Genomic DNA, 25,609 nt, shown 5'->3' with positions numbered 1-25,609 from the left:
AGTAAGCAATTTCAGAATAAAGCAGAAGTTTACAGCTTTATCTGAGAAGCCATGCACCGCATTATAGTGCTTCAGAGAAAATACATTAACAGAACAACATTCGGTATTATTGAGAGGAGGCGGGGAGAAGGAGTTCGCTGAACCAGTGCTTCCCAGCTGGCAGTGGAAGTCGCAAGTGGAAAAGCTGGAGTTGAATAAGCTTTGGTCTCTATTACCTAACTTAATAAAGGTAGCCTACTCTTATTAATCATCCTGATTACAGCGGAGGGAGGCTAAGATCAGCTAAGAAATGGAGTGGGCTTTGTTAAATGACGTACACAGCGAGAACTACAGGACATGCATTCTCCAAGAAAAGCCAAACGTAGGGTGGATATGAAATATGATGCAGCCAGTTGGTGGCAAACGTGTCTCTAATCTCATTATTTATTTATTTGCTAATTTTGCAATTTAATTTAGAATGAAACAATACAGTGCAAAGAAGTGAAAGGGAAAAAGGCAGCGGGGAGGTGGACCAAAGGGCCAGGAGCAAAATGAACCCATATAACAGCATCAACGAGCACTGAGGCAAAGAACAAGGCAGCTATAGCAGTACCTGTAACTAAAGAACTTTTAGTAATGGGGAGGAAAGTCAGTGCTAGCTATGAAGAGTGCTTAATGGCAAATTCACTGCCACCACCCCAATATGCAAAAAGTCCAGTCACCTGTAATTAGGCTTAATTCAGCAATTACGTGGCAAAAATCATAAAGCAAGCAACAAAATGGTACTTCTCCTATGGGAAAACCTACGAGTCTGAGTGATTTATATACTGCAACTATATCCAGCAGGAGAGACATACTCATTTTCTACCAATTCATGGACTGAGGAGAAGAAAAAACACTGGTGCACTAAGGTTGGATATTTTAATACAGTCAAGAGTGCTTTCAGAGGCACTACATTTCCAAACAAGCACCTCTAAGGCGGCCCATCCAAGGGGTAGTTGTGTCTGGCTTTACTAAAGGTACCAAGAATGCTGGAATCCCAGTGATGCCTCGTAACATCTGATTTCATTATACACAGCCACATCTTGATAAATATGCTACATTTCAGAAGCATTCACTCATCCTCCCAATTACCGAACATACCGACATTCTACCAAAAAAGCAAGAAGGAACAAAGAAATAAAATACAACGTTATACACAGGCGCCACGCAAAGCACTCATGTCAGCTGTCCCTTTTAAATGCCAGCGCCTGGCTTCTGCAACTGAGATTAGAAAACACCATTTGCTCTATTGTCAACAGCAAAACACAACGGAAGGGAAATCATCCATGTTCTGAAACATTTCCCTAAAGAGAGGACTGTGCATTCTAGCTCCTAGATATAAAATATATTATCTCATATACTATGATTATACATAAAATTATATATGATGTACAATGTTCACGTGGTGTATATATATTGCTATAGAATATATTATGACATTTCTTTTAAGTGGACCACAGTTTCTATGCAGCAAAGCAGAGCAGACACCCCTTTGAGAAATGATGGCAGTCGACTTTATATATGCAAACTATTAAGTTAGCAGGCTGAAAGCTCATATTCCAAAACACTCACTCAGTATATCTCTATGGATCAGCACTTAATTTTACATTTGGATTTTCTAGTAAAAAACTTCCTGGTCACTTCTACATTGCATTACAAGTTTGAGTGTGGATTTTCTTTAGCTATGGAACTGCCCCATTCTTTTACAAGCATGAAGCTATTAAAAGATTGCAGCCTTTAACAGGCAGGCCACAATACACATGAAGAAAAGTTCGCTGGAATTATCACATGTGCTATTTCCAGTAATTTTGTCATGAAAAGTAGGGACTAACCTCTACTAAGATACACACGATACACATGAACATTGAGAAGACAGCTAAAGTTGCTACCCAAGAACATCAGCACTTGGATTCCACTTCCAGAGGCAGGTCTGGCCAGGAGGCCACACGCACCTGAATTCCTCAGCCCAGGAGAGTGAAAAATACTAGAGCGATGCAGCGAGAAGGCAGGCTCAAAAGCCCACAATATGCAACTAGTGCAAGTATTTTGAGACCTCTACCTTTGCACCAATACAGGCACCGTGACTTGCCTGTTATGAAGCCAAAATATAAAAAAAGGGAATCAACACCGAGACCACCCTGAAAATACAGGAGGCTACAGAAACTTCTTGATGGGGGAAGTTAAATTTTCAGTGTTTAATTATTTATAGTTACTACATAGTTTATTATTAAATAATAAAGCAATTATCTATTTTTGTAACTATGCACATTTATTAGCAGTATGAGGTGATTCCACCAGATCCTCTCTTCCAGTGAAAGATTCCTAGACCACCACTAGGAGATTTTCTTCATATGGATGGAAAAGAAACTCCATTCTTTCCAGGGTCACTTTTCACTACAGGGAATAAAGAACAACACGGGACACCTCATATGATTTTGGAAAGCGAGGAGACAATCTTCATACTGTTCTTTAAGAACTCCAGAGCAGTCCAAGTGCAGCTAAATGTGTTTTCTTCAGCCATGTCATCAGCTCAGAAAGCACACACAATGCAAAAAAAGTTAACGTTAATGTTGAAAATGATGCCCAAATGGTTTTGGCTAGCTCTAGTTCAGGAAACAAAGTTCCCTAAGCAAAACTATCCCCATTTTGCAGGGTTTGTAGGCTGTAGGGCAAACCCAGCCTTTTCAAGAGGAATGTCTATGGAGTATTTCATCAAAGCACTCTTTGTGAGCAAGTCGATTATTCCATTTCAGAGAAAATGTTTTGCCATCTATAGAAGTGGGTACAGAGGAATTGAATTCACAAGCCATTTCTATTACCTGTAGGACGACAGAAACCCAGGTCTCTCTTGGTAATGTGGCATATCTGAGTTTAGCTAGAGATTTAAGTTGCAGTCACGTGAAAACCAAAGAACTAAATGCTCTGAACATGCAGCTGGCTATTTTATTCTAGTTGAAATGCTGTTCCTTGCCCAACAAGTAAGCACTCACAAACACTGCCATACTTAAAGAACGCTGTGTTGTCTGCCTTCACTGAGTTTTCTGAAGGAGAGGAACACGACTGAATTTTCCGCTAAGCCTCACTCCATTTTCTCTGTCATCTTCTGTAGCAGACATAAATGGACCTATCTGAACAGACATAATTGAAGTGGGTGAGAGAAATGGCAAATCTGACATTGATGTGCAGTCCAGAGGATATGAAAAGCTTGTTGATGAAATTAAAGCAGTTGGAGGAAAACCGAGGTGCTTACTGAATGACTGCAAAGGATCACGACACTATCAGAAATGTCAGCTGAAGACATACGCATTGTATCCCTCAAAAAAGCCCAAACTCCTAAGCCAAATAGATAGTGATATTTTAAATCTTTTCTTCTATGGTGTGCTTCCTTTATTTGGACCATTAACCAACATACATCTCAGGGCTATGCTGAGTAAGCCTTTCCAGTGTGGAAGAACTGAATTATGTATTTCTTAATTCCTTGTATCCACTCTCTAGTGAAAATTACAGGCAGCTGGGGAAAATCTGTTATAACTTGTTCTCCAAAGTTGTTTAAATCACTATTTATTTTATTGTGAAAAATCACTGTAATTTCAAAAATGACCTATCTACCCACTTCCCTAACATTCTCCATCACCAAGTATTGCAACTGGTGGTTAAATGTTGTATTTTCAGAGATTAATATTTACTATCACTCCAGTGCCAAAATGAGAGGACAACGAGCTGAATAACCTTTGCAGTGACTAATTTAGCTAATTATACAGTCTTTTTATCTGTAAATGAATTATATAAAGTGTTCTAATTTTATAAATTACTGCATTATTTGAAATGGCTCAGAAACCTCTTCAGGCAAAAGTACTTTAGCCTGAGAAGGTCTCCAAATTATTTGGCTTCCCTTTGCCTGTGTTTATATCTTCTGTATAGCGCATGCATGAAGAATCACAAATTCTTATTATTTTGTTTTTATGTCCTGCATGAACTATTAAAGCCTTTACAGAAACAGGGAAAGCACAATCTTTTAAACTTTAAGAAGAAAATCCAAGAAATTTGAAGCTAGCAATGAAATAAATACATTTCTATGTGAAACAGACAAGTACAGATACGCAAAATTCTGAGACTTTTGCGCTCTGCAACTATTTTCAGTAAAGAATGCAACAATTTTAAAACAAGCTATGCAATCTCTTCTGGCAAAGGTTGTCCTTAAAAGCTTATCCTTAGAAGTGAAAATGTTACACTACACTCACTTGCTGGCCTCACGGTGTTTGTGAAGGTAAAGACTCGCAAGCTAATTTTGAGAACTCAAAACCTGCCTGTGTTTTTTTTATTTTTGTACTCATTCAAAAGCTTCATTCACTGTGAAATATTTACACATCTGTCAGAGACTTCCATGCACAAGGGCCAAACCAGCACGAAACAAGTTTTAAAAGACTCCAGCCTGGCAGAAAAGAGGTTTTTTGGAGCAGGGACACTGAGGAATGTGGCTCTGGGCTGTTTTGCAAGACTGTGGCAGGATATGCCAGCTATTCCTCCGGGCCCTGGAGGAGAGGAGTGAGTGTATGACTACGGCAGGATTTATTGTTGAGGCACTCAGCAAACACTGCTGAGACCTGCTGGGAGCTGGAAACAAGCTGCTCCAGTGTTTGCAAAAGGAGATTTTTGCAGGGATGGTGAAAGGGCGAGATACTATCTGCTCTTGCTGTTCTTGCCGGGCCACCTGTTGCAGCATTCACGCTCTCAGTCCCATGACACGTGTGTCATGCAGTTGACTCTCTTCATTCAAACCAGCCTTGTTCCACCCTGTTTTCAAACCACCTTCTGTAAGAGCTGTCTGTATCTTGCTGGTGGCTCCTTTGGCTCAAGGACAGTCCAGAAGTGGGAGGATCTCAAACACAGCCTAAGTCCGATTTCGCATGAGATCTATCCTATGTCATGTAGAAACACATGGTACAGAACACGTGTTCATCTTCTCCACTCAAGGAAACAGAAGCCCAGGAAAGCTACAAATCACTGCGTGAAGAAAAAATTTGTAGAGTGCAGCACGCTAAGGTGAACTTGAGGGCTTAGCAAAGCAGAAGCAAACTTCTCCTATTACTGTCACTGAAAGATACATTGTTCTTCATCCCTCCAGCCAACACCAACACCTGACGCTTTTGGAAAGCTAGATGTTAACTGGTAAGCAAGCAGACTCCTTTATTATTCTTAGCTCCAGGCAATGGAGTCCCTGTGAATACAGACTATTGCCTGAACAACTTCATTAGTGTTTCTGACATTAGAAGCTATCAAAGCTAACTTACACCTGGCTCAAAACAGAGAGAGAAAAGGGGAACATGTCCTAAATCTCCAGAAGCAAATCTGTTGATATTCTTTCCTAGCCCAGTGAAGACATGAGCCATTTAGAGACAACACACTTCTTTTTCAGTGAGTGATTATATCATAAAGCCTAAGGTATTTCAATTTCCATGGAGAAGTAAAGGTATGACAACAGCCAGGATGGAACAGACCTGCTGAAATCTGAGAAATGCCATTCATCACTGATTAAAATGACAGAAGAGTACAAAGATTGTTTTTAAACTATTTCCTACAGTATTTTCTCTCCCATATTGTCTAATTCACGGTTATATGCCTAATGACACAAAGTATAGAAAATTGTCCTTGTCTTACAAAAACAAGCTAGAAGTGAAAACCTGACTCCTGGAAGCTGATGATGTTGTGGTGTATGAGTGCTATTAAAACATATTTGACCAAAAGGATTTTAGCTGACTTCCAGCATGATAAAATACTTCTGTTTTATTGCAAAGCATTAATGTTTCCTATTACCTGTCCCCCCCATCACAACATTGTATACCTGCTAGGCCTGAATAATGACACCCTGTTACCAGTTTTTTGCTATTAAAATTTTATGTAAAGATGTTAGTGGTATTAATTGTACCAGTATAAATTTTCTAAATTCTGCTTTCCCTTACAGCTATGTCACCGAAATAAAATCATAGTGAAGCAATACAGCTCACCGAGACACACTGCCCCAACCTTTTGGAGATGTGCTTTATTTTACGTGCTAGATTTTGACAGATGCAGTTTCTGTGCTCAGAATTTGGAGGCTCCACTATAGTCTGTATTAGGGGCAGCTCTGAACCAAGTTGCAGCCTGCAAAGTGGACAAATGTGCAAGCAAAGAAGTGCTGTACCCCGGCCTTCTCCAGAGGAGGGGCAAAATGTGTGTCTGGGGGCGGGGGGGGGGGGCAGTGCTGTCGCTCAGCCAGTTGCGCTCCCCATCAAAATACCCGCTTGCTCATTGTCAAGTCCTTTGGCAAGGAAAGGAGATCATGGCATAAAGGGAGCACTCCTTACTGAATCTAAACACACTCCTTACTGAATCTAAACACAAAACCAGCAAATTGTCTGAAATTTGTAGAGTAAATAAATTTATTACCCTATGAGTTGATCTTTGTTTTGTTCCACAAGGGTGGGAGGAACATTAGAGACGATGACTTGCATATCCAACTGATTGACCACAGAGACCTGGAAACAAAAGAGTGAAATTCAAATGGCACTCCCATGCATAGCATCCTCCCCATACAAAAAGAATGGAATAATTACTTTCCTGCCTTCACAGCCATGCCCTGATGTACGGATTTCTCATTTTAATTCTGAATAAGAGAGCTGGGAAATCTTTCTTTGCTTGGCAGCCAAAACCCATAAACACCAGGCAAAGATTTAACTAGAACTATAATTGCAGGACTGCATCGGAATTACAGATTTTTAAGGTGGGGACTACAAAACCTGTTCTTCATAGTTTAGACTTTACTTACAGAATCACGGATCTCCCACGTGCTACATTCAAAACTACTTATGAGCATTTTGGTATTTTTGATGACTTGACAGGAAAATCCAATCCTGGAGATACGCAATTTGCACCAACGTAAATGCAAATACAATATTAATTTAACTTACTCAATGATACTTTGTCAGAAATTGATGAAGGAAATTGTTCATTTACTTTGAAGTTATCAGTGAAAGTTTTCATTTCAATCTCCAAGTTCTTTTAGCTTCTCCCTCTATATAGCATAAAACTGTACATAACCATGTACATTTTACAATTGAACTTTTTTTACTTGAAAGGGCAGAAAAAAATGCCTCTAACAGACTCAAGACTTGTGAGCTTTGTTTTAAATAAATAAATAAATAATTCCAGGACTCCACCCAAGAACAAATCTCTCACATTAGCATTTTCTACTATAAAAGCAGTGTAATTCTTCTGTTTCTCAACGGCAGGCTGGACGGTCAGTGTGCACAATGGACTACACACGTATCAAATTCAGCAGAGTTGGTAAACTCTGCTTCACATCTCCTGATCTAGTCTCCTCAAATTATTTTTATCCCAAGAAAAGGCTGCCTTCCAGTAAAATGATTGCATGCTTTTTGTTCCCTTTTAAGTATTTTTTCATTTTGTAATCGCTCTCTCTTCACTAGCACAGCCAACTTCCCCTTAGGTTGTGAAAGGAACGGTTACTTCCCATACTGGTGGAGAAAAAACATTTCTTGAAACTTGGCTCATGTCCATCTAGGCATGACAGCAAACATTATACTCCAAACCTATACTCCCTATAGAGGATTCTGGAGGTAGATTTGGAAAAGTAGGACAATGTTAAACCTGATAAATTTAAAAATCAGACTTGGCTGATTCAATTCTAAAAGAAAAAAACAACCCCTGATTTTCAAAAGAGAAGCCTGAGCCCTGCAAGCACTTCAGCAGACAAGCCATAATATACTTTCACATCAAACACTGATTCACCAGCTTTGAAGCTTAATTCAACTTTAAATATTTAAATGTTCTTGAAATGTCATCAGATGCACTGATCAGCATTACAGACTTCTGTGTAAGAAAAACAGAATTATAATGAACTCAAAATAAAATTTAGACTAAGATCATTGAAAGGAACTCTAAAGCAATGAGCAGTTTAATAGAATTAACTACATTAGCCAATTCAAGCAAACACTGTGCACCAATGTACCCAGTACTGCATAAATGCAACACTTAAAAAAAGGCAACAGTTCTTTTGATATTCAAGGAATCACAGTTATGACTACTTGTTCATATACAAAAATATGAATAAACACACATTCATGACAAGCTAGAGTAAAGCACGAGTGTTGAACAAAAAATCAAGAAAAAGTTAAGGTTTCCATAGCAACATTAACTTGCTTGCTATCCACATTTTTAAAGGCTTTCATTTTTCAATTATTAAAAATAGCATTAAGTTGAGGAACTAAGTCCAATTTAACTGCATTGTAACAAAAGCTGTAGGGAGAAACTGTTCCCTTCCACTCCAGGACAGATGGAAACATGCTGGGAACAGAAGTGGAAGGTGTGGGAAAGCAAAGGCTCTTCCTGAGGCACCACTGTCACTGCTCTCTGGAAGCTTTTTGGGGCACAGTTACCAGGGATCATTCGACCCACCGTTCCGTAGAAAGCTTTTGCTACTTCCAGTCTACTGAGCAAAAATACAGCCAGATCCTGTGATGCTAAGTAGCAGGCACCAACCTCAATTATAGGGCTGGAAGTCAGCATGTTCAGGTGTCTCACGCCCGCAAGTATCTGAAGAATACGTTGCAGAGAACTAGGAAAGTTCCAGGTTAAATTAAATAAGTAGCACGGCAAACTGGGAGTTTGCAGGAGAGGCAGGGAAAGCATATAATTGTTGATAACCACTAGCCTGTAACTGATAGCCCCTTGATCCCGTGCTTCATTCACTAGGCACTTTCCAATTTTTAGATCGAGCAAGGCAGAGCCTACAAACAGTCTTGATCATTATATAGCACCAATGGATTCCTGGGAGCAGCTTATGCTGAGAGCTGAATAAGGAAGGGGCCTTGGGCCCCCCCCAAACCCCAACAAACTTTAGAGTAAAGATTATGTCATAGTGAGTATTTACTATCCATACTTACTTAGTACCTTTACGTGCTTACTTGCAGCAAACTTACTTTAAAATGTAATTTCTTATTTCTTTCTTTTGTCTCACAGAGGCTAAAAAGGGAAATTCCACCACATGGAACCAAACTATAGATCCACAGATATCTAACTTGAGCCATCCTGCCAGTCCCCGCCAGCAGGAACAGACTGGTATCCTTCACATGGGCCGTCCCCTACAGCGTGAAGACATTTTACCAGTGGATTTGACAGCTTACGCTGCTCACAGAGCTGTGCCAGGGCTCTGAGGAAGCATCCTGGCCCCAATTCTAGAGGATACCTTGCTCTGCTTGGGTTCTTCCCAGTACTGTCCCTCTGGTGTTGCCCCACCTCTTCTCTCTAGACCTCCTCTCAGTGCAATCCTATCTTCCTCCCCAACATCTTATTCTTTTGCCCTGGAGTAATTGAAGTCATTTCCCTTATCTATGTGCACTGCTTGAGCTTGTATTGAAAGGAGTAACACCTCCCAGTCTGAGCACCTGCCACCACAGTGATAGCAGGACAAATACTGTTCAAATCATGAAGCCCAGGAACAGCTTAGTCTAGTTAGAAAGGATCTTCATGTATGGATCATGCTCAGTGCAAACCCAAACTTTCATGGTGGGATGGTGTCAGTCTGTAATTGTATCTACAGCTAGTCTAAGCTTTCATGCCTTGCTCAAAAACGCTGGGTGTACTGCTCATCACTCAGACAACCTAGAGATACCTCTATATATTAATGAGACATACTTCACTTTGTAATTTTAATGTCGATACCTTCTGGGTATATTTTAATATACTATTACTGCATAAATAGCATGAGAATGCCCTATCATTTTGGGAGGTCAAGCATGAGGACATCATACATTATGTTTATTTGCTGAATTCCTGCATAACTCAATATACCAAGTATTACGGCTATCATCTGTATCATTTGACAGTGTTCCCATGAACCAGATAATGCACTTCATCCCTATGACATTATGCTAATATTAATCTAATCCATCAAGTTATATAGGCTTTAAAGAAATTTAGCTTTGATGGTTTCTGTGACTGGACTAAGTCAATGTCCTTTACTCAGCACACCACCACGAGCTCATGGCCTAAAGCTGGTGCCAGTTTTGAAATGTTGCTTCCCTGAAAACTTAAAGTACAGTCTCAGCCGAAAATTATTCCTTGTGTCTCCCTTCCAGACATGAGCAACTAAGACATGGCAACCTTGGCTTTCCCCAGTAAGTGAACTGACTTCTAGCTTTCAAAGACTGTTTGCTCAGATATTTGTCTGCACTGCAAGATACACCAGATCTAACTCTGACCCAGAAGCTATGTACTCATGTTAACACAAAGTACAGCTCAAGTTAGCAAGCTTTCAGCTTGGCTTATTAACTGGGGTTTATTAACGCCTTGCTAGCCCTGCTTCACAGCTTTGATATGGGAGCTGGCTGCACTTTGCTGGGTTAGAGAATAGGTGGAGACAATCTGTAAATTCTTCATGCAGATGTGACCTGCTTTGTACTTTTAATGCATAAAACCAGCACCTTTTTTTGCTGCCATCTGGGTCCAGAACACCCAGAACATAACTTAGGTCCATGTTTAATGCAAACAATTAGAATCTAAATTGAACCATTAACAATGGCTCATTGAATAAATAAAATACGGAACATCATGTCTAGTCTGATAACTGAGATCAGTATCTCTGCCATGCAACATGAACACATGTTGGCTTAGGAAAAAAAAAAAAAAAAGCTTTATTTCAGTGACTTTAAAAGATTAAGTACACACAGTTTATGGCCTTCCTATAGGTCTGCCTGGAATTAAACTTTATGTAGTGTTTGAATTTCCTCAGGAATTATTCCATAAAGATAATGCCTGGCTCATACTTACAAGTACTTCTGCTTTGCTGCTCAGTCCTTTTCCATAATTGTCAGTTGCAATGACCTGAAACTTGAAATAGGATCTTCTCATATTTTTGAACAGCATAGCAGTTTTTATTAGCCCTGTGTAAGCTTCAATCACAAAACCTTCTTTACCATCCTTGATTGGAGGAATGATGAGTCTGTACTGCATGGCACTGTAATTCCCAGTGTCTTTATCATCAGCCTAATAGGAAAAAGAAAACAAGCAGAGGGAAATAAAGTAAATATGCATGCAAAGAATCATTAACCTTGTCCTTTAAATAAAGTTGCATATTGGTCCAGCAAATTTCTTCTACTCTGACATTTAAAACATTAGATCCCAGAGAGCAGATACTGCTATTACTTTAAATGGTTCATTTAACTTTGCTGCATGCAGTTTTGCTTTTCCAGCAATTTCTTTCTCCTGTGTTGGCACTAAACTGCTCCAAAAAAAAGGAAAAAAGAAAAAAGGAAGAAAAATATAAATGGACTTTTCAAGTCTGCAGCAAGCTGAACAGGTAAGAACAGTTTAATTCTGAGAAACCTCTACTGCCAAATTCTTGTTGACAAATATCAAAGAAAAAAAACCGCAGCAACACACAAACTTACACAACAAGAATGTCCTCCCTCTTCTTAGAGATATTCTGCATCCTCACTGATTGAGCACATTGAGCACATATATTTTTGGAGTGATTTAATCCTTTTTTATTAAAAAAAAAAAAAAAAAAAAAAAAAAGCTTGAGTGGCATTCCTGCAATGCTGCACAATGGACCTGATATACAGACCCAGTGTAGAACACAAAGCTGCCCTAGCATTCTCCAGTAGTCCTGGCACCAATTAGGCAGCCCCGGGAGCTATGTTATTTCACCTGCCCTGTGCCTGACAACCCTGCGTAGCCCCATTCTGGCCTCTCCCGACCTACTCCTTTGCACAGACCATGCTCCTGTTCAAAAGGCAGTACCCATATTCAGAGGGGAGTAGTTCTGAGCACCCTTATAATGCTTTCATGTGCTCCTTCTAGGAAGGGGTCAGCAAGGTGGTAGCTAATTACCGCCTGTACATTTGCCCATTCATTAGACTTGGGCACTGCCTCAGCATCTGGGACACTTCAGCAGCTATTAGCAGGCATTTATCAAAATATTGGCATGACTTCTTAAGCCTGTGGCTTAAGCTAATGTTGGAGAAAAACACCCTTAATTTCAAAAAGGTGCAGGTCTTTGTGTAAAATCCATACTTCACCATGACTTAAAAACAGTAATCACCATCTAGTCAGGGCTTGCAGCAGAGTGTAGGTTTGTTTACCATGATATGCCACTGCCATTTAAAAAAGCATTATCTGTGCAAGGTCATTAAGCCTTCAGTAGATGGCCATTAATCATCATTGCTTCCTCACCATCAGTGAACAAGATCTGTAAGGTGGAAACTTTCACTAACTCTTATTTTGTCTTTATTTCCTGATAATTTTCAGGGAATACCAGTAAGGAGATGTAACAAGCGAATCTATGCAGCACAGTGATTGCATCGTGCACCATCAAGAGATACTCGTACCAGACGAATGATCCTGGTGCTCAAAGCTGTATGTGCTTTCCATGCTACTCTGACTGCTATCAGGCCAGATGGAATAGATATAACTATACAGCACTTAAGCGATAATATCTGGGCTGGTTTAGCTAGGGGTAGCAAACATGTTTCATATAGCACACCACTGTGCTGCAGAGCTGCCTGGAAGATGAGCTCCCACAATGACACTGGCTGCCACTCATCACAGAGACAGGACTGTTTAAAATGGTCCTTGCATCCTTTGTAAATGTTTTGTTTTCCTCTAAATTGACACAGCTTTATCTGGCTTGGCTATGAAAAGCATAAATACAAAATGTGTTAAAGCGCTTTTGTTCTCTAGTTCTATAGCTTTTTTGAAGGCTTTTAAAATCAAGACTACTACCTCTTGGGTGATCTCAAACCCCTTTATTAGCATTCTTCAGAAAGATGGGGAAGGTTAAAAGCTTTCTGAAATTTACCCTGTTCCGTCAGTCAAAAGGTAAAGACATTGGTGAGCTTTTCCAGAGCATTCCTGCTATCCAACTGGCATGGGTAAATACAACCCCAAAACATCGTAGAGCCAGCAGGCGGGAGCTTGACAGGTGGATTTTCAGGACTAAGCTCATTTTTGGGTTTCCTTTTGACAAGTAAATTGCTGAAGGAACAAATAAATGTGACAGCATGCTATATGGCACAAGGAAGCGAGGAAGCGGCTGTACCTAAAAATCAGGTTGATGTGCAAGTGCTAGCAGTCATCACTATTTGAGAGCTGAATGTCAGTGCTTAGCACTGAGCTCAAGTCAGCCCTTTTAAGAAGTGCATAAATGCCTGAATCACACAACAGGTTGCCTTCATTCCTCCAGCAACTGCAGCAACTTCAGTGACCTTATCGGACTCTTACTCCCACCACAGTTTTATCTGATGTATTCTCAAATCAGCGTGTTGTGGTGGGTTGACCTTGGCCAGCTGCCTGAGACCCACCCAGCTGCTCTCTCATCCCCGCCTCAAGAGAATGGGCGAGAAATTAAGATAAAAAAGAGTTCATGGGTTGAGATAAGGACAGGGAGCTCACTTATTAATCGCTGTCACAGACAAAATAGCCCCAACTTGAAAAAATTTAATTTAATTTACTGCTATATAAAATATGTTTGGATGGTGAGAAACAAAGACAAAAATTAAAACACCACCTCAGCTGTGCCCGGCCATGGGGCCGGTGGAAGGGGCTGTATCCAGCCCAGGGCAGCCCCGGCCTCTCCTCCCAGAGACCCCTCAGCCCCCACCTGGGCGCAGGCACCCCGTACACGTATAAAAATCAAATATTTCACTTCAAGTACCTGCTCTTAACCAAATGCAAAGGAAATCTTAAAGTTACAACAAAAAGATTCCACATCATTACTATTACGACACTATTACTACTAAAGTTACCCTTACTAAAGAAACATTTAGAGACGGCAAAACAACAGAAATAAAACATCCTTGAAAACATGCAAACTGGAGGTTACAGATGCATTCCAAGTGGCTTCTCTTGGTGCTTTTTGGATCAATTTTGTCAACATGTTGTAAGAGAGCTTTAGGTCCTCCATGTACTCAAAGATGAGATCAGGAAGCCTCTGCCTGTAGTAGCAGGGGATACTTGAATATGTAAAAAATAATATTTGGTACAATCCATCTAGAAGACCACCTATGCACTACCCGAGAGACAAGAAAGAAACCTCTTTGGAAAGGATTTCATGGTGATAGAGAGCAGCTAACTTTTTAAAATAATCACTTCCTTGCCTCATACCTAACAAATCACTGTGTGCGTGCATCTAAGATCAGGCAAGTACAGCTTGTACAACACAGCTCATTTTAAAGTCATGAACAGTGCAGAAGAGACCAGTCTGGCAAAAACCACTGGCTTATCCACACTCAACTTTGCATATTGTTAATGGAGCTGGGGGGGAAGTAATTCCTGTAACCCCACGTGGCATGTGTTTTGGCACATGAGGCACATAGCAGCAGGTAGGAGAGCAGTATCTGATCCGGCTCCTTTGGGGTCTTCATTGTACCGAGACAGGATTTACAGCAACTACCCAGCTAACTGCCAAAGGCTCTCTGGAGGTGCCCTGTGAGATGAGCATTACGCCCTTTCAATAAAAAGCCAATTTCTTTGTTAAAATGGATTTATTAGATTGGTTCAGCTGGGCCATAAGCCTATCATTTTTTTAATATTAGCAAATTCTATCTCAATAGAAAGATACGACTTTTAATAGCAGTTCGTTTCGATAACAACAGAAAGCAATTTCACCTTCAGTATTTCACGCTTGTATATGTGTGCAACTGAGGACAAACAAAATTTGGATCCAAATTAGGGTATCAATATTGCAGGCACAGACTTCAAATATAGTTGGCCTTTCTGAACAAATGTCATGACAGTAGTGTGGTTGCTTATAAGCAGTGTTATGGTAAGTCTTGCAGCTGAGTTTAATGCCTGAAACTCCAGTGAAAGAGGCATTCTGAAATTTTAAGCATGCAACCTCTCAAATCCTGCAGTTCAGATGCCCAAAGCTGGTAGACAGGCTACAAGTTAATTTTCAGAAGTTCTGACAACTCAGTGGCACTCCAGAGAAGTCAATGGCCTCAGTATCATTACAGTTCAGGCTATTTCCATCCCAGAAACCATCTACACGCAGATGAGCAAAGACAGGTGCAAAACCGCCTGAGGAACTTGGAAAAATCATCAGATTCCAATTTCAAGTATTTTAACTTTGTTGTTTCCATTTCATCCCCCCTTTCACCACTATTTATACTAGGATCAAACCTAACAACACTCAGTGCAATGTTCAGCTTTGCAGGACCACCAGAGAGAGCTTGTGAGCTGCTGACATTAATGTACCAACTTCTTTAATACAGAGTAAGGATGTTTGCTATTCTTGTAATTTGTCCTGAAGGTAAATATTTTTGACACTTCATTAGGAAGAGATATATGACATCTCAAGAGTTGCATTATGACTGTCAAAGAAGAGAAAGAGCTATACTTAATCTTAATATTATAGCAGTATATCTTCCTTTTGTTATGTGCAAGAAATACAGATGTCTCCTAAATTCTGCTATGACTGAGTACTGATAAATATGTATGATTTTAGGAATTACCAGGCCAAATTTCAACCCTCTTGTAACTAAGCGTAAGCGTGCCCACACGAACGGAGTTTCGTTGGCATCACCGCGTGCTACCTCCAGCCCTTACCCATCCTCTCTCACGCAAGAAAAGGTGCAGTTGCTGGGTGCTCCCTAACCCCACCACAAAAGCACATGACACCAGCCAGGTATCAGCTGAAATATGCTGCTCTAGGCCCTAACATTGAGGGTATCTACCGCAAAGTCATTAACGGTTATTTTTTTTTAATTTCATTGGCAGCTAGCTCTCTTGGAACAAAAAGACCAATAAGCCAAGCATTCTTGGTGACTACATCTTCTACACAAGCACTGCCAGCACAACTCGCAGCAAGTCATTAGAAACGTTAAAGCTGCTGGCACTGCAGAGGCAGCAAAGAGACGGACGCCGTCAGTGCTGGGTTCGCCCTCAGATAAGCAATGTCTAATTCAGCCCAGCACTGCAGCAGCAATGGGATGAAGGGTACAGCTGCTTTGCTGCCAACAAAAAGTGCTTTTAACACATCAGTTGCCTTAAAACAGAGAGGAAGGGTACTTTCTGTTTAGTTTGGTTTTCACCTTTGGGAGAACTGAGAGGGGAAAAAAGCCTTAGCTTAAGCATGGAAATATATAGGATTCACTAGAGCTGAGTCAAGCTGCATGCCTCAAAGACTAGAGATGAAAGCAGATGAGCCAAAAACTAGGAGTGATAGGCATCTCTTTAGCGGTGTCTCTGTAACCAGTTACAGTTTGTCCTAGTATATATGTTTTTTCTGGTGTAACTGATGTAACTAATTAACACAAGACTTGGGTTGCCTGTGAGCACCTCACACAGCAGCTGTCCCTAAAGGCTGTGCAAGTATCTCACAGCTGAGAATTTGGTGGAAAGAGGTCTGTAAAGGAGGTTAAGTCTGAGGAGCAGATGTCAGGACATGCAAAGCTATAAATTTCTGAGGCACTACGGCAAAACCAAGCCGATGACCATGAGTTCCAAAGTGCTAGAGACAGGTAACAGTGTCAAAGAGCACAGTAATGAAGAAATACAGAAAAAAAAGAGGAAAACTGCAATAGCTACAACAAACTCACTGGCTTAAGTGTCTGTAAATCACAAAGTAAAACCGCCTCTAAAAGTGCACAATGGCAGATGTGGCTTCAGAACTGAAAATATTCAACAATCTGTAAATTCCTACCAGCAAAAATGGTCTTGTTCTAAAAGCTATTTATGTGCCAGCAACTGATTGGAAACAGTTGAACCTGCCATCTGCTAGGAAGAAGAAAAAAACCCAACAGCCCAGTCCCATTCATTTTACATGCCCTGTTAGCATCCTCAGGCTCATGATTAAGGGTGACCCTGCTAGGGAGACTGGAAAACATTTAAAATTAACAATTGCATTTAACTCTAAGCAGCTAGTTTGAATTTAGCTCACGCTGATAATGATAAAAACTGTAATCATCTGATGATTATGCAATAGATTCAGGAGTTACGATTAATGAAGATTTTAATGCTCATCCCAAACAACCCACTGGCAATTTTGATGACAATATCAGAGTGTTATTGCCACATGGCATTGCTTTTACAAGTCTCTCTGGGTGAGGGGATAAGTGCTCTACCGTAACACCGTGATTCTGCGGCTACATAGTTAAGCCTCACACTGTGATAATCCCTGTGGAAACGTGCACACTTGAGAAATGTAAAATAATCACCTTTCATGAGGGCTGCATGGAGCCAAACATTCATTAATTTATGCTTTAAATACATCATTTGTTAGGCATACTTACACAGGTACTACAACAAAGAGAAAAAGAACGGACTCTGCTAAGCATACTGCCAATCAGTGCCCAGCCCACTCCAAGTAAAGCCCAGCTCCACAGAAACTTCTGAGAAATACAGGTAGTAAGAAAAAACAAAAACAAAAACAAAAAAACACCCCCAAAAAACCCAAACCCAAAAAGAATGAGAGTTGTTTTTCGTCCAATGGTGTCAAAAAACCCAAGGTGTGGAAACATGGATCAATTTTGATAGGCTGTCGGACAGGAAAAAATGTTGAATAAGAGGTGTTCCCAAACTTGTATTTTGAAAAAAAAATTAGAAGCATTGATTTTATAGCATATCCTGCTATGCCAATAGCAGTTAGTGCTCGATACAGTAGGTTTATGTGTATGTGCTGGGAGGGAGTGCGGACCACGCAGCTGATCCTCCGTGGGATGGGAATGGTCCAGCATTGTGAACACTCCAGGCGTACTCACCCCTTCCAGCCTCTGTTCCAGGAGTACGTTACTCTGGAAGGCACATGCAGGACTAACAGTGTTAAAATGTTGGAAAATAACATAATAATTGAAACAATCTAATATTACATTTGAAAAAAATCGCAAAGGGTAGTAGCTTTTCCTGAACACTGCCAAAGGAAAACAATAGTACTGTTTTCCAGAGTAGAAAGTTTAGCAAGTCAACATATTATCTAGAGATATGTTCTTTGAAGGAAATTACCTGTGTGCTTGGAATTACTGTAATATTATTCTTAGCAGGGCAAGCAGCTTCCTGTCAGAGGCCAGATGTTACAGCAGATGCGTGTATTTGAGGCTGTGCTGTTGTCACTGCAAATAGGCTTCAAAGTAGATTTTTACTTCTACCAAGTATGTTTTCTCCCTACAGATTACTTCCTGTGATTCATAAATCATATTTTAACTAATAAAAGATTGTGACTGGCATAGCAGTTCATTTTTATACAGAAGTTGTTCTCTTGTGTACATGCAAAAGCAAAATTAGAGAAAGGAACACTTTGTCTTTCACAGCAGAAAGCTGTCTCAAGGGGCCCAGGGTTGAATCTCACTTTTACAGAACTTGCCACTCTGAAGATTTACTTGTCATCCCAAGGAAAAAGGAAAAAACAAACCAAACAAAACACCAAAAACCTAGAGGATATAGGCATGAATAGAAAATAACCAGAGATTTAGCATGGGTAAATGCATCTGGGCAAAAAAGTTATCCCACTATTCTGTCTATATGTAACACATATCCATACCCAGGAATTTTAAACATTTATTTTATCAATTGCTTTAGATCAGTATGCAACTGCTAAGGTAGATTGCTTTCAAGGATTAGAGTTAAGTGAAGAGTAATTCCTGTTGCCCTGTGTGTCATTAGTGTAAAAACCTGTAGCATAAAATGGCTTTGTTTTATTTTGCTGTTCTGTACATTAAGATATTCAAACAGTAATAAAGGATGAAGTTACATTACGAAGTCTATCAGAAAGGGGCACAAAATACAGAAAAGGGCTGAAATGAAAATTTGATCAACCATATTGTAAAAGAATCAAGTTTCCTTCAGGATGTAACCGCATTTCAGACTCCACTGGCTGCTATTATCATCATCAAACCTCTTTGCTGGCTTCATATTACAGCCATTTCTATCAAACACAGGTCAGCCACTTCCAGAGACTTTGATTCACTGGCACTTATTTTGGCAAGCTTCCTTTTCTGCAAACATTTTCAGTACAAAAATACCTTTATAAACTGAGGAGTAATTTAGAAAAAAAACTCTCACTTTACTAGAATTAGGACCTCCCATGTTTCCTCATTTAAATGCACTTCAATAAACAAAACTAGAGACATTCATACTGTTAAAGATAATGTTCAGAAAGAAAGGACTAGTAACACACCGTTATAGTGAAAAGTCAATTCCTGCTAGTAATTTCCCTTGTTGTTGGGATTGTGTTGATTTTGGTTTTGTTTTTATAGAGCAGATTGAAAATATTGTGTATGTGGCCAAAGGAAGTCTGGGTCTAATTCTGAAGGGAAAACCAGGAGTTATACGAAAATACCAGTGGCAAAGCAAAATAAATAATTCTAATATAATGAAATGCAAAGCAAATCTCAAACCACAAAATTAATAAATTAGTAGTTATGAGTATTACATCTGTTTTTAATTAACATATTCATAACAACAAGCATGAAAAGGCCTTTCATCATGGAAACGGGCTCCTATATACATCAAAAATTCTGGGGGAAAAAAAAGAGAATTGCAGAAAAGGGGAGAGAACATAAAAGGTTATTATAACACCAATCCCCATCAGGACTGCCCAACACCTGAAACCTTTTTCTGAGCACTACTAGAACTGTAATTAAAGCGAATATCCAGACTGCTGTTCCAGCTGTCCCACCACTGCAGGCCCAGCGCGATGGTTGTAGAGTAAAAGGGAAATCCAAATAACCCACAACCAAGACAGAGTGCAGCTGTCCTACCACCACGGCTTCTGAATACCCTTTGGTCTTTCATCAGATCCTCAGCCTGGACTCAAAAGATCTCATCTGTGCATTATGTATCTTTGATAGGCTTTGGGGGAAATGAGTAGGCTTAAAAAGACGGCTGTGTGAAATTGGCTGTAGATTTGAGACATGATAATCAGCCTCAGCCATCATTTCAAGAGAAATGGTATTTAACACAGCTCCACATTTCCTGCTGAGCTATTAGCAATATAAACATGGTCTTTAAGATGCAAGGACTAAAGCCTAAGTGCCATTTGAATAAACATATTCCTTTTACTTTTTTTTTAAGAGACATTAGTACTTATCAGAGGACACCAGCCTTAAAACGTTCATATTCATATAGAATAATTCATATGGAATATCATTAACCAAATTAATTCTAATCAAAAGTGACTTTATGATAAAGATTTGTGGCATTCTTCTGAGCTCAAGCTTCCTTTTTATCTACTTAGAGTAATCTTCCTAAAAATCTAGAGCAAGACAATGCATTACCCTATTCTAAAAGGATTTTATATTCAAATCAATGTATTTAAGAGGGTGCTTGCTGCTGCTGCTGCCAGCAAAATTGCTGTACCTTATAGAGCTGGGAGAAGCAATCTACAGTATTTGCCTTAGTCACATATGTAACTGTTTTGATGATGAGAGAAGTGTTTATCCAATATTTTATTGGCCTGTTTGTCTCTAAATTCCTGTGTAAGATTGTGTACTCAGTACTAGTTTTCTTCTCTCCCTCCATTGTGTTTGGCCCATGGTAGTTAGATTATTTCTTACTCCCAGTGCTACTCACTAGGCTGTATGGCATAATTAGTGCCAAGACTGGGGTGTTTTACAAAATATTTTTCAAGAGGGGAGGAACTGTGCTCTCATGGGAGGGGTGAAATTTTGTTCAAGCCACAGAGTACAGAATGATTTAAGCAACTGAAGTTAAACATACAAATGTTCAGCAGTATATTTGTGATGAATTTATCTAAACCCCATTTACATAAACTACTATATTAAAAATTAATGACTACAGAAAATCATTAAGTACTATTAAAGAGGGACTAATTGTGTTGGGTTTTTTTATTTATTTGAAAGCTGTAGTTTTTGCACAGGGCCATAAAGCTTGTCGTCTTATTTTCATATAAATTACACTCATCAAAAATGAGCCATTCTCATGTGCCAGTAACACTGTACAAAGACAGAGAGCTAGATGAGACTAACTTAATAGATGCCAAAATGAGACAGAACTGGAGATCTGCCTACAGCTTCAGGGATTGTCGGCAGGACACCGATTACCCAGGGCAAAACCTGAGTAGAAAGTGCTCTGCACACCCCTCCCGCTTTCCTCTGGGAAAATAAAGGTGCATGTCTGGGAAGAGAGCTGCGAGCACCTTAATACATCCCTTGGCCTGGACAATTGCTGGAAGAGGCCATTGCAGATCTTGCTGGAGTAGGGATCACTGGAGGTGAGGATCTGGGCATAAACACATCTGTTAATCCTGTCCCGCAATATGAGCGCCTCTTGGTATTAACACCAATGCTGTTCTGACATTTCAGACTATTTTTCTTTTTTGAACTATTGCAAAACTAGATACATTTTTTTTAAAACTTAAAATAGTTTTTACCTCTTGCTTGATGTAACCCACATACTCTCTAAAATAAAGACACAATTAATTTCTACCCAGATTATAAAATAATTTTTGAACCTCCTTAATATCTATGCTGGTAACCATCTACAATTTAGTACTTCCTAACTAACTTCTCTCAGCTCATCTTTTCCATCTCCTATTTGATAAAAAGGAAAAATTATATTAGCTTAAACTGCTGCTAAACCATAACTGCTGGCAAGTGCCTGCCACTGTGATTATTATGCTTAACTAATTTAATTACAGCAATGGCAAATAAAAGCGGGCATACCCTGTAAATCACATCTAACTGCAGGAGCCGTATCAATATCTAAACACCAGTCATTCTGCTTACTGCAATTAACCCACCCATCCATTGATCTTTTCCCCTGGTTATTCCACCCACAGCGACTGGACAAAGCAAACCTGTTGGCATAGGCCTGCTCCAACCTCTCTTCAGACAACAAGAACTGGGTTAAAGCACCATGTTAAAACTGCTCCACGATGCCCCCAAAGACCTGCCCACTTGTAAAGCTGTCCCAGAGCTTCAGCAGACTGAGCCCTCGATTGGTGCAGCCATGTTCATATGATCTCCCTCCTGGCTGCTGATGCTCAGCTCAGGAACATGTTGCAAACTTCAGGAAGCTGAAACTGAAGATATCTGAACATAACAAAGAATTGTGTGGTGTTCATTCAAACCCTCTGCTTAAGCCACAAACAGCTTTGACCTTGTGCTTTTAGGAAAACGGAAAAGTTTCAAGATGAGTCTTGGTTTTCTGTCATGATACTTTCCTCAAAAATGGACGCATGGGTTAAAGGTAACGGAAACCAAACCACTCTCTCGCACTTGGGCTTAACATGAAATTCCAGACCCTGATCTTCAGATGTAAAAGGCTGAAGTAAACATAGGTACCCAGATGATGATTTGTTACCTCAAGCATTATGTACTTAACCCCCCCACTTTGCTTTTAATATAAATGAACTACAATGACCAGCTTCTTGCAATAAATCTGATCCCTGTTTTCAACCAACAATAACTCCTTCTGCCACTCCAGAAAAAGGCGTTTCTCACTAGCGGAGCCAGTGCTGGTGTTTCCAAAATTAGGGCTTCCTGAAGCAGCATCCTCCGCCAGCCTGCCAGAAGGCCCTTGTAGGGGAATTTTTATTGTACCCATTGAGGCAAATTAAAGACATGTTTGTGCTTAAAAATGTAAAAATACAATTAATGAATGGGATTTATTTTCTCTGAAAGTCTGCTATAATATGGTTAACTAGTAAATTATGCTATGAAAGTTGTGCTATACAAAACTTTTTGCTACTATATGAAGGCAATCAAATAGAGTGCCAAATGGTTGCCTGCCCTTAATGCTTCCAACACTTGGGCAAGTAGGTCACCTCAAAAAAGGAGAACTTTGTCATATTTTATCACTTTCACACAAGAAAATAAATGTAGGAGGTCACAGTGTGAATTATCTTCATTCCTGACTTATCCATCCCTTTCCATGATCTATACCATCTTTATGGTATATAACAGTCACACAATTGACGAAAGAGTCATGAGAGATATATCAGCATTAACTTGCATTTTTATGATATAAAAGCAGAAGATGGATCCTACTTCACCTCTGATCAAGTGCTTTTTTTTATCTTCTTATTCTCTCTTTGCTGAATTGGCTTCTCCTCATTTTTCTTCTAATATGCCCTACTGTTTTACAGACTTCAGTTTATCCCCTTTCCTGTGCAATTTCTTAAGCATCTCACCTCACTTAGAGAGCCAAACTTTGGCAACCACCTCTACATATTGACAGCACAGTAAATACCCTGGTACAAAACAATGTTATGGCTTATATTAGCCCTGTCCACAGATGCAGGAACTGACATGTCATTAGGAGTATGGATGTTCACATGAAGGGATATAAAAATAAGGGCCTTGGAGTTGGTATTAAACATACACAAGCACAGAGTAACTGACAAAGAAAAGGTGGGCTGGGAATTTTCAAACAACTGACCTGACTATCTAAATCATCCACTACTAATAGAAGTCTTCGACTTTTCAGGTTTTCAAGCAAAATCTGTCACTTATAGATAAAAATCAAGACAAAACCCAAAGAAGCTAGGAGTTAATCAACAGAGTCCCTGCTGTACCTCTAGAATGCCTAATTTTGTTTAATACAAGGAAAACACTGGCTCAATTCAGAGTCCGTTCTTTTTTCGGTAACAACAATATTACACTTTAATTTAAAATAAACACTGTCTCCTTCCCTCAGGATAATGGAATTTACATAAGAAACGAATTAAAAGGTGAATGTCACTTCTACACATTTAGTACCTATTTATTGCTGGTATCTCCTTGAAGTACAGGGGAAAAAAAGGCAAGTTTAGGTCCCAGTGTGCAGGAAGTGTTGCATACTTTTCTACAATGGTGAATGTATGTCATTGCTGTGACAAATAACATGACACTATTCATAGTTAGAAAACGTTCATTCACTATGAGTCTCAATAACAATGATTTCAATCATCTACATTATGCAGTTTAATGTCTTCCAGTTGTAAAAAATATTCTGCTAGTCAATACCCCATGTTCAAGGATCATCAAAGTTGTCATCAGTGACAGGAAGAATGAGAATATGCCAAGAACATCAGTTTCTCTTCAAAATTACTCAGATGTCATTAAAAAATTTAGCAACTATTAATGAATGCAGAAGATGAAAGCAAATGCATTTAAACTCCTCCTAAAAACCTAGCTTCCCCATTAGAATCAAAATTTGAATAATTTCTACAGTGCAAGCTATGCGTGTACTTTATTAATGTTCTTAAAAATTTCAACTTGGAAAACTACTCTTTTAATTCTACTCACCTGAACTCTTCAAGAAAAAACATTACTTTGATTAATTCTTAAAACTAATTGGAATGGGTATCATATTTAACTAACAGAGCAATTACTTTTTTTTCTAAAGGACAGAAAATAGGCTAACTAGCACCGACTGCTGAAAATGCTTGGTGCTAGAACAATAAATTACAGCCTGATTTTCTGCAACAAGCACTTCTTAACTGTTTCTAATTTTACTTTAACTAAGCACACAGTTATGTTTGATGCCATCCACTAGTAACAACTTCTGTCTCATACCTTGTTCTATTTTGCCTGTCAGCAAACTCAGGGAGAATTCTGTCATATGCTTTAACAGGAACAGGCTAGAGACATAAAATTGTAATTTCTTTTGTGTACTCCTTTGATAGTCCTTTTCTGTCCTCTGACCACCATTTCTGAGTCAAATGTTTCTGAAGGGTAAAAGCAGATTCCCCTCTTCACCCCGAAATATCCCTTACCTGTATGCCTGTTCTTTTTCACACACTTCTTATCCCCTTGACTGACACACATGAATATCTGTGCCTAAGAAATCAGGAATGCCTCTTCAAAAGCCAGGTAGGATATCACAGCCTGTTCACATTTTGTATAATCAACTCAAAATGCAATTTTACATTTGTGTCTAGTGTTTCATTTACTTTCACACAGATAACACTCCTTTATCTAAGTAACTCTACTATTCAGTATTCTTCATCTACTCCAGTATCTTTGTGTAGTACTGTTATCTTCAGCACTTTTAAAGTTCATGGATTTGACACAATTTTCAGTTTCCTGTTTTTGAGTATATTAGAGCTTCAGTTTAAGGTTCGTAGCCAGAAGCAATAACCAGCAAAATGCCTGGGAAAAAAAAGATATTAACAAAAATATTACCCCTACCTTCAAAACTCTGCTCAGTCATGGTCTCAGATCACCCGAATAGCAACAATACTACTATTTCTTTAACTCGTGCATCTAGAATTTCGTTTTCATTTAATTGAGCAGATATCTGGTTATATGTCACTATTTTATATAGTATAGAAATCTGGTGTACCTTAAAACTTCAGTACAGAAGATGGAGGAAAAGAAACCAATGAAAGGAAATTCTGCAATTCTTTTTCTGAAAGTATTATTTCCAACACATAATGTTGCTTTATTGCTCAATTTACAATTTCTTTAATCGCATAGAAATAAATCCTTACAGTAAACACAGGCATTGCACATGCTAGATGACTTTTTTGGGCTTCATTTATGAAGCCTGAACTGAGTCTTCACAGTTGATAAAGCAGAGGTAAGTAAACATGCCTTCTGGGCTAATCACTCTTTCCAGTGACCAATGTATATCTTTCATCTCCTCTCATCAT

General features: G+C 39.3%; 1 protein-coding gene across 9 annotated transcripts in view; it reads right to left on the bottom strand.

Moving 5' to 3' along the window:
* The window catches only part of PCDH15 (protocadherin related 15), a 710,734-nt gene that overhangs the window by 39,688 nt on the left and 645,437 nt on the right, over positions 1–25,609 (bottom strand). For all 9 annotated transcript variants that reach the window (XM_069795901.1, XM_069795896.1, XM_069795892.1 and 6 more), the window contains 2 exons: positions 10,849–11,064; positions 6,448–6,536 (listed from right to left, as the gene is read on the bottom strand). In XM_069795901.1, the coding sequence (XP_069652002.1) occupies positions 6,448–6,536; positions 10,849–11,064 (305 nt within the window). The remainder of the gene's footprint in view (positions 1–6,447; positions 6,537–10,848; positions 11,065–25,609) is intronic.

This window comes from Haliaeetus albicilla, chromosome 11, assembly GCF_947461875.1.
Source record: "Haliaeetus albicilla chromosome 11, bHalAlb1.1, whole genome shotgun sequence".
In the NCBI taxonomy this organism is placed as follows: Eukaryota; Metazoa; Chordata; class Aves; order Accipitriformes; family Accipitridae; genus Haliaeetus; species Haliaeetus albicilla.
The sequence above is the reverse complement of the archived record's forward strand: the minus strand, read 5'-3'. Positions and strand labels throughout refer to the sequence as shown.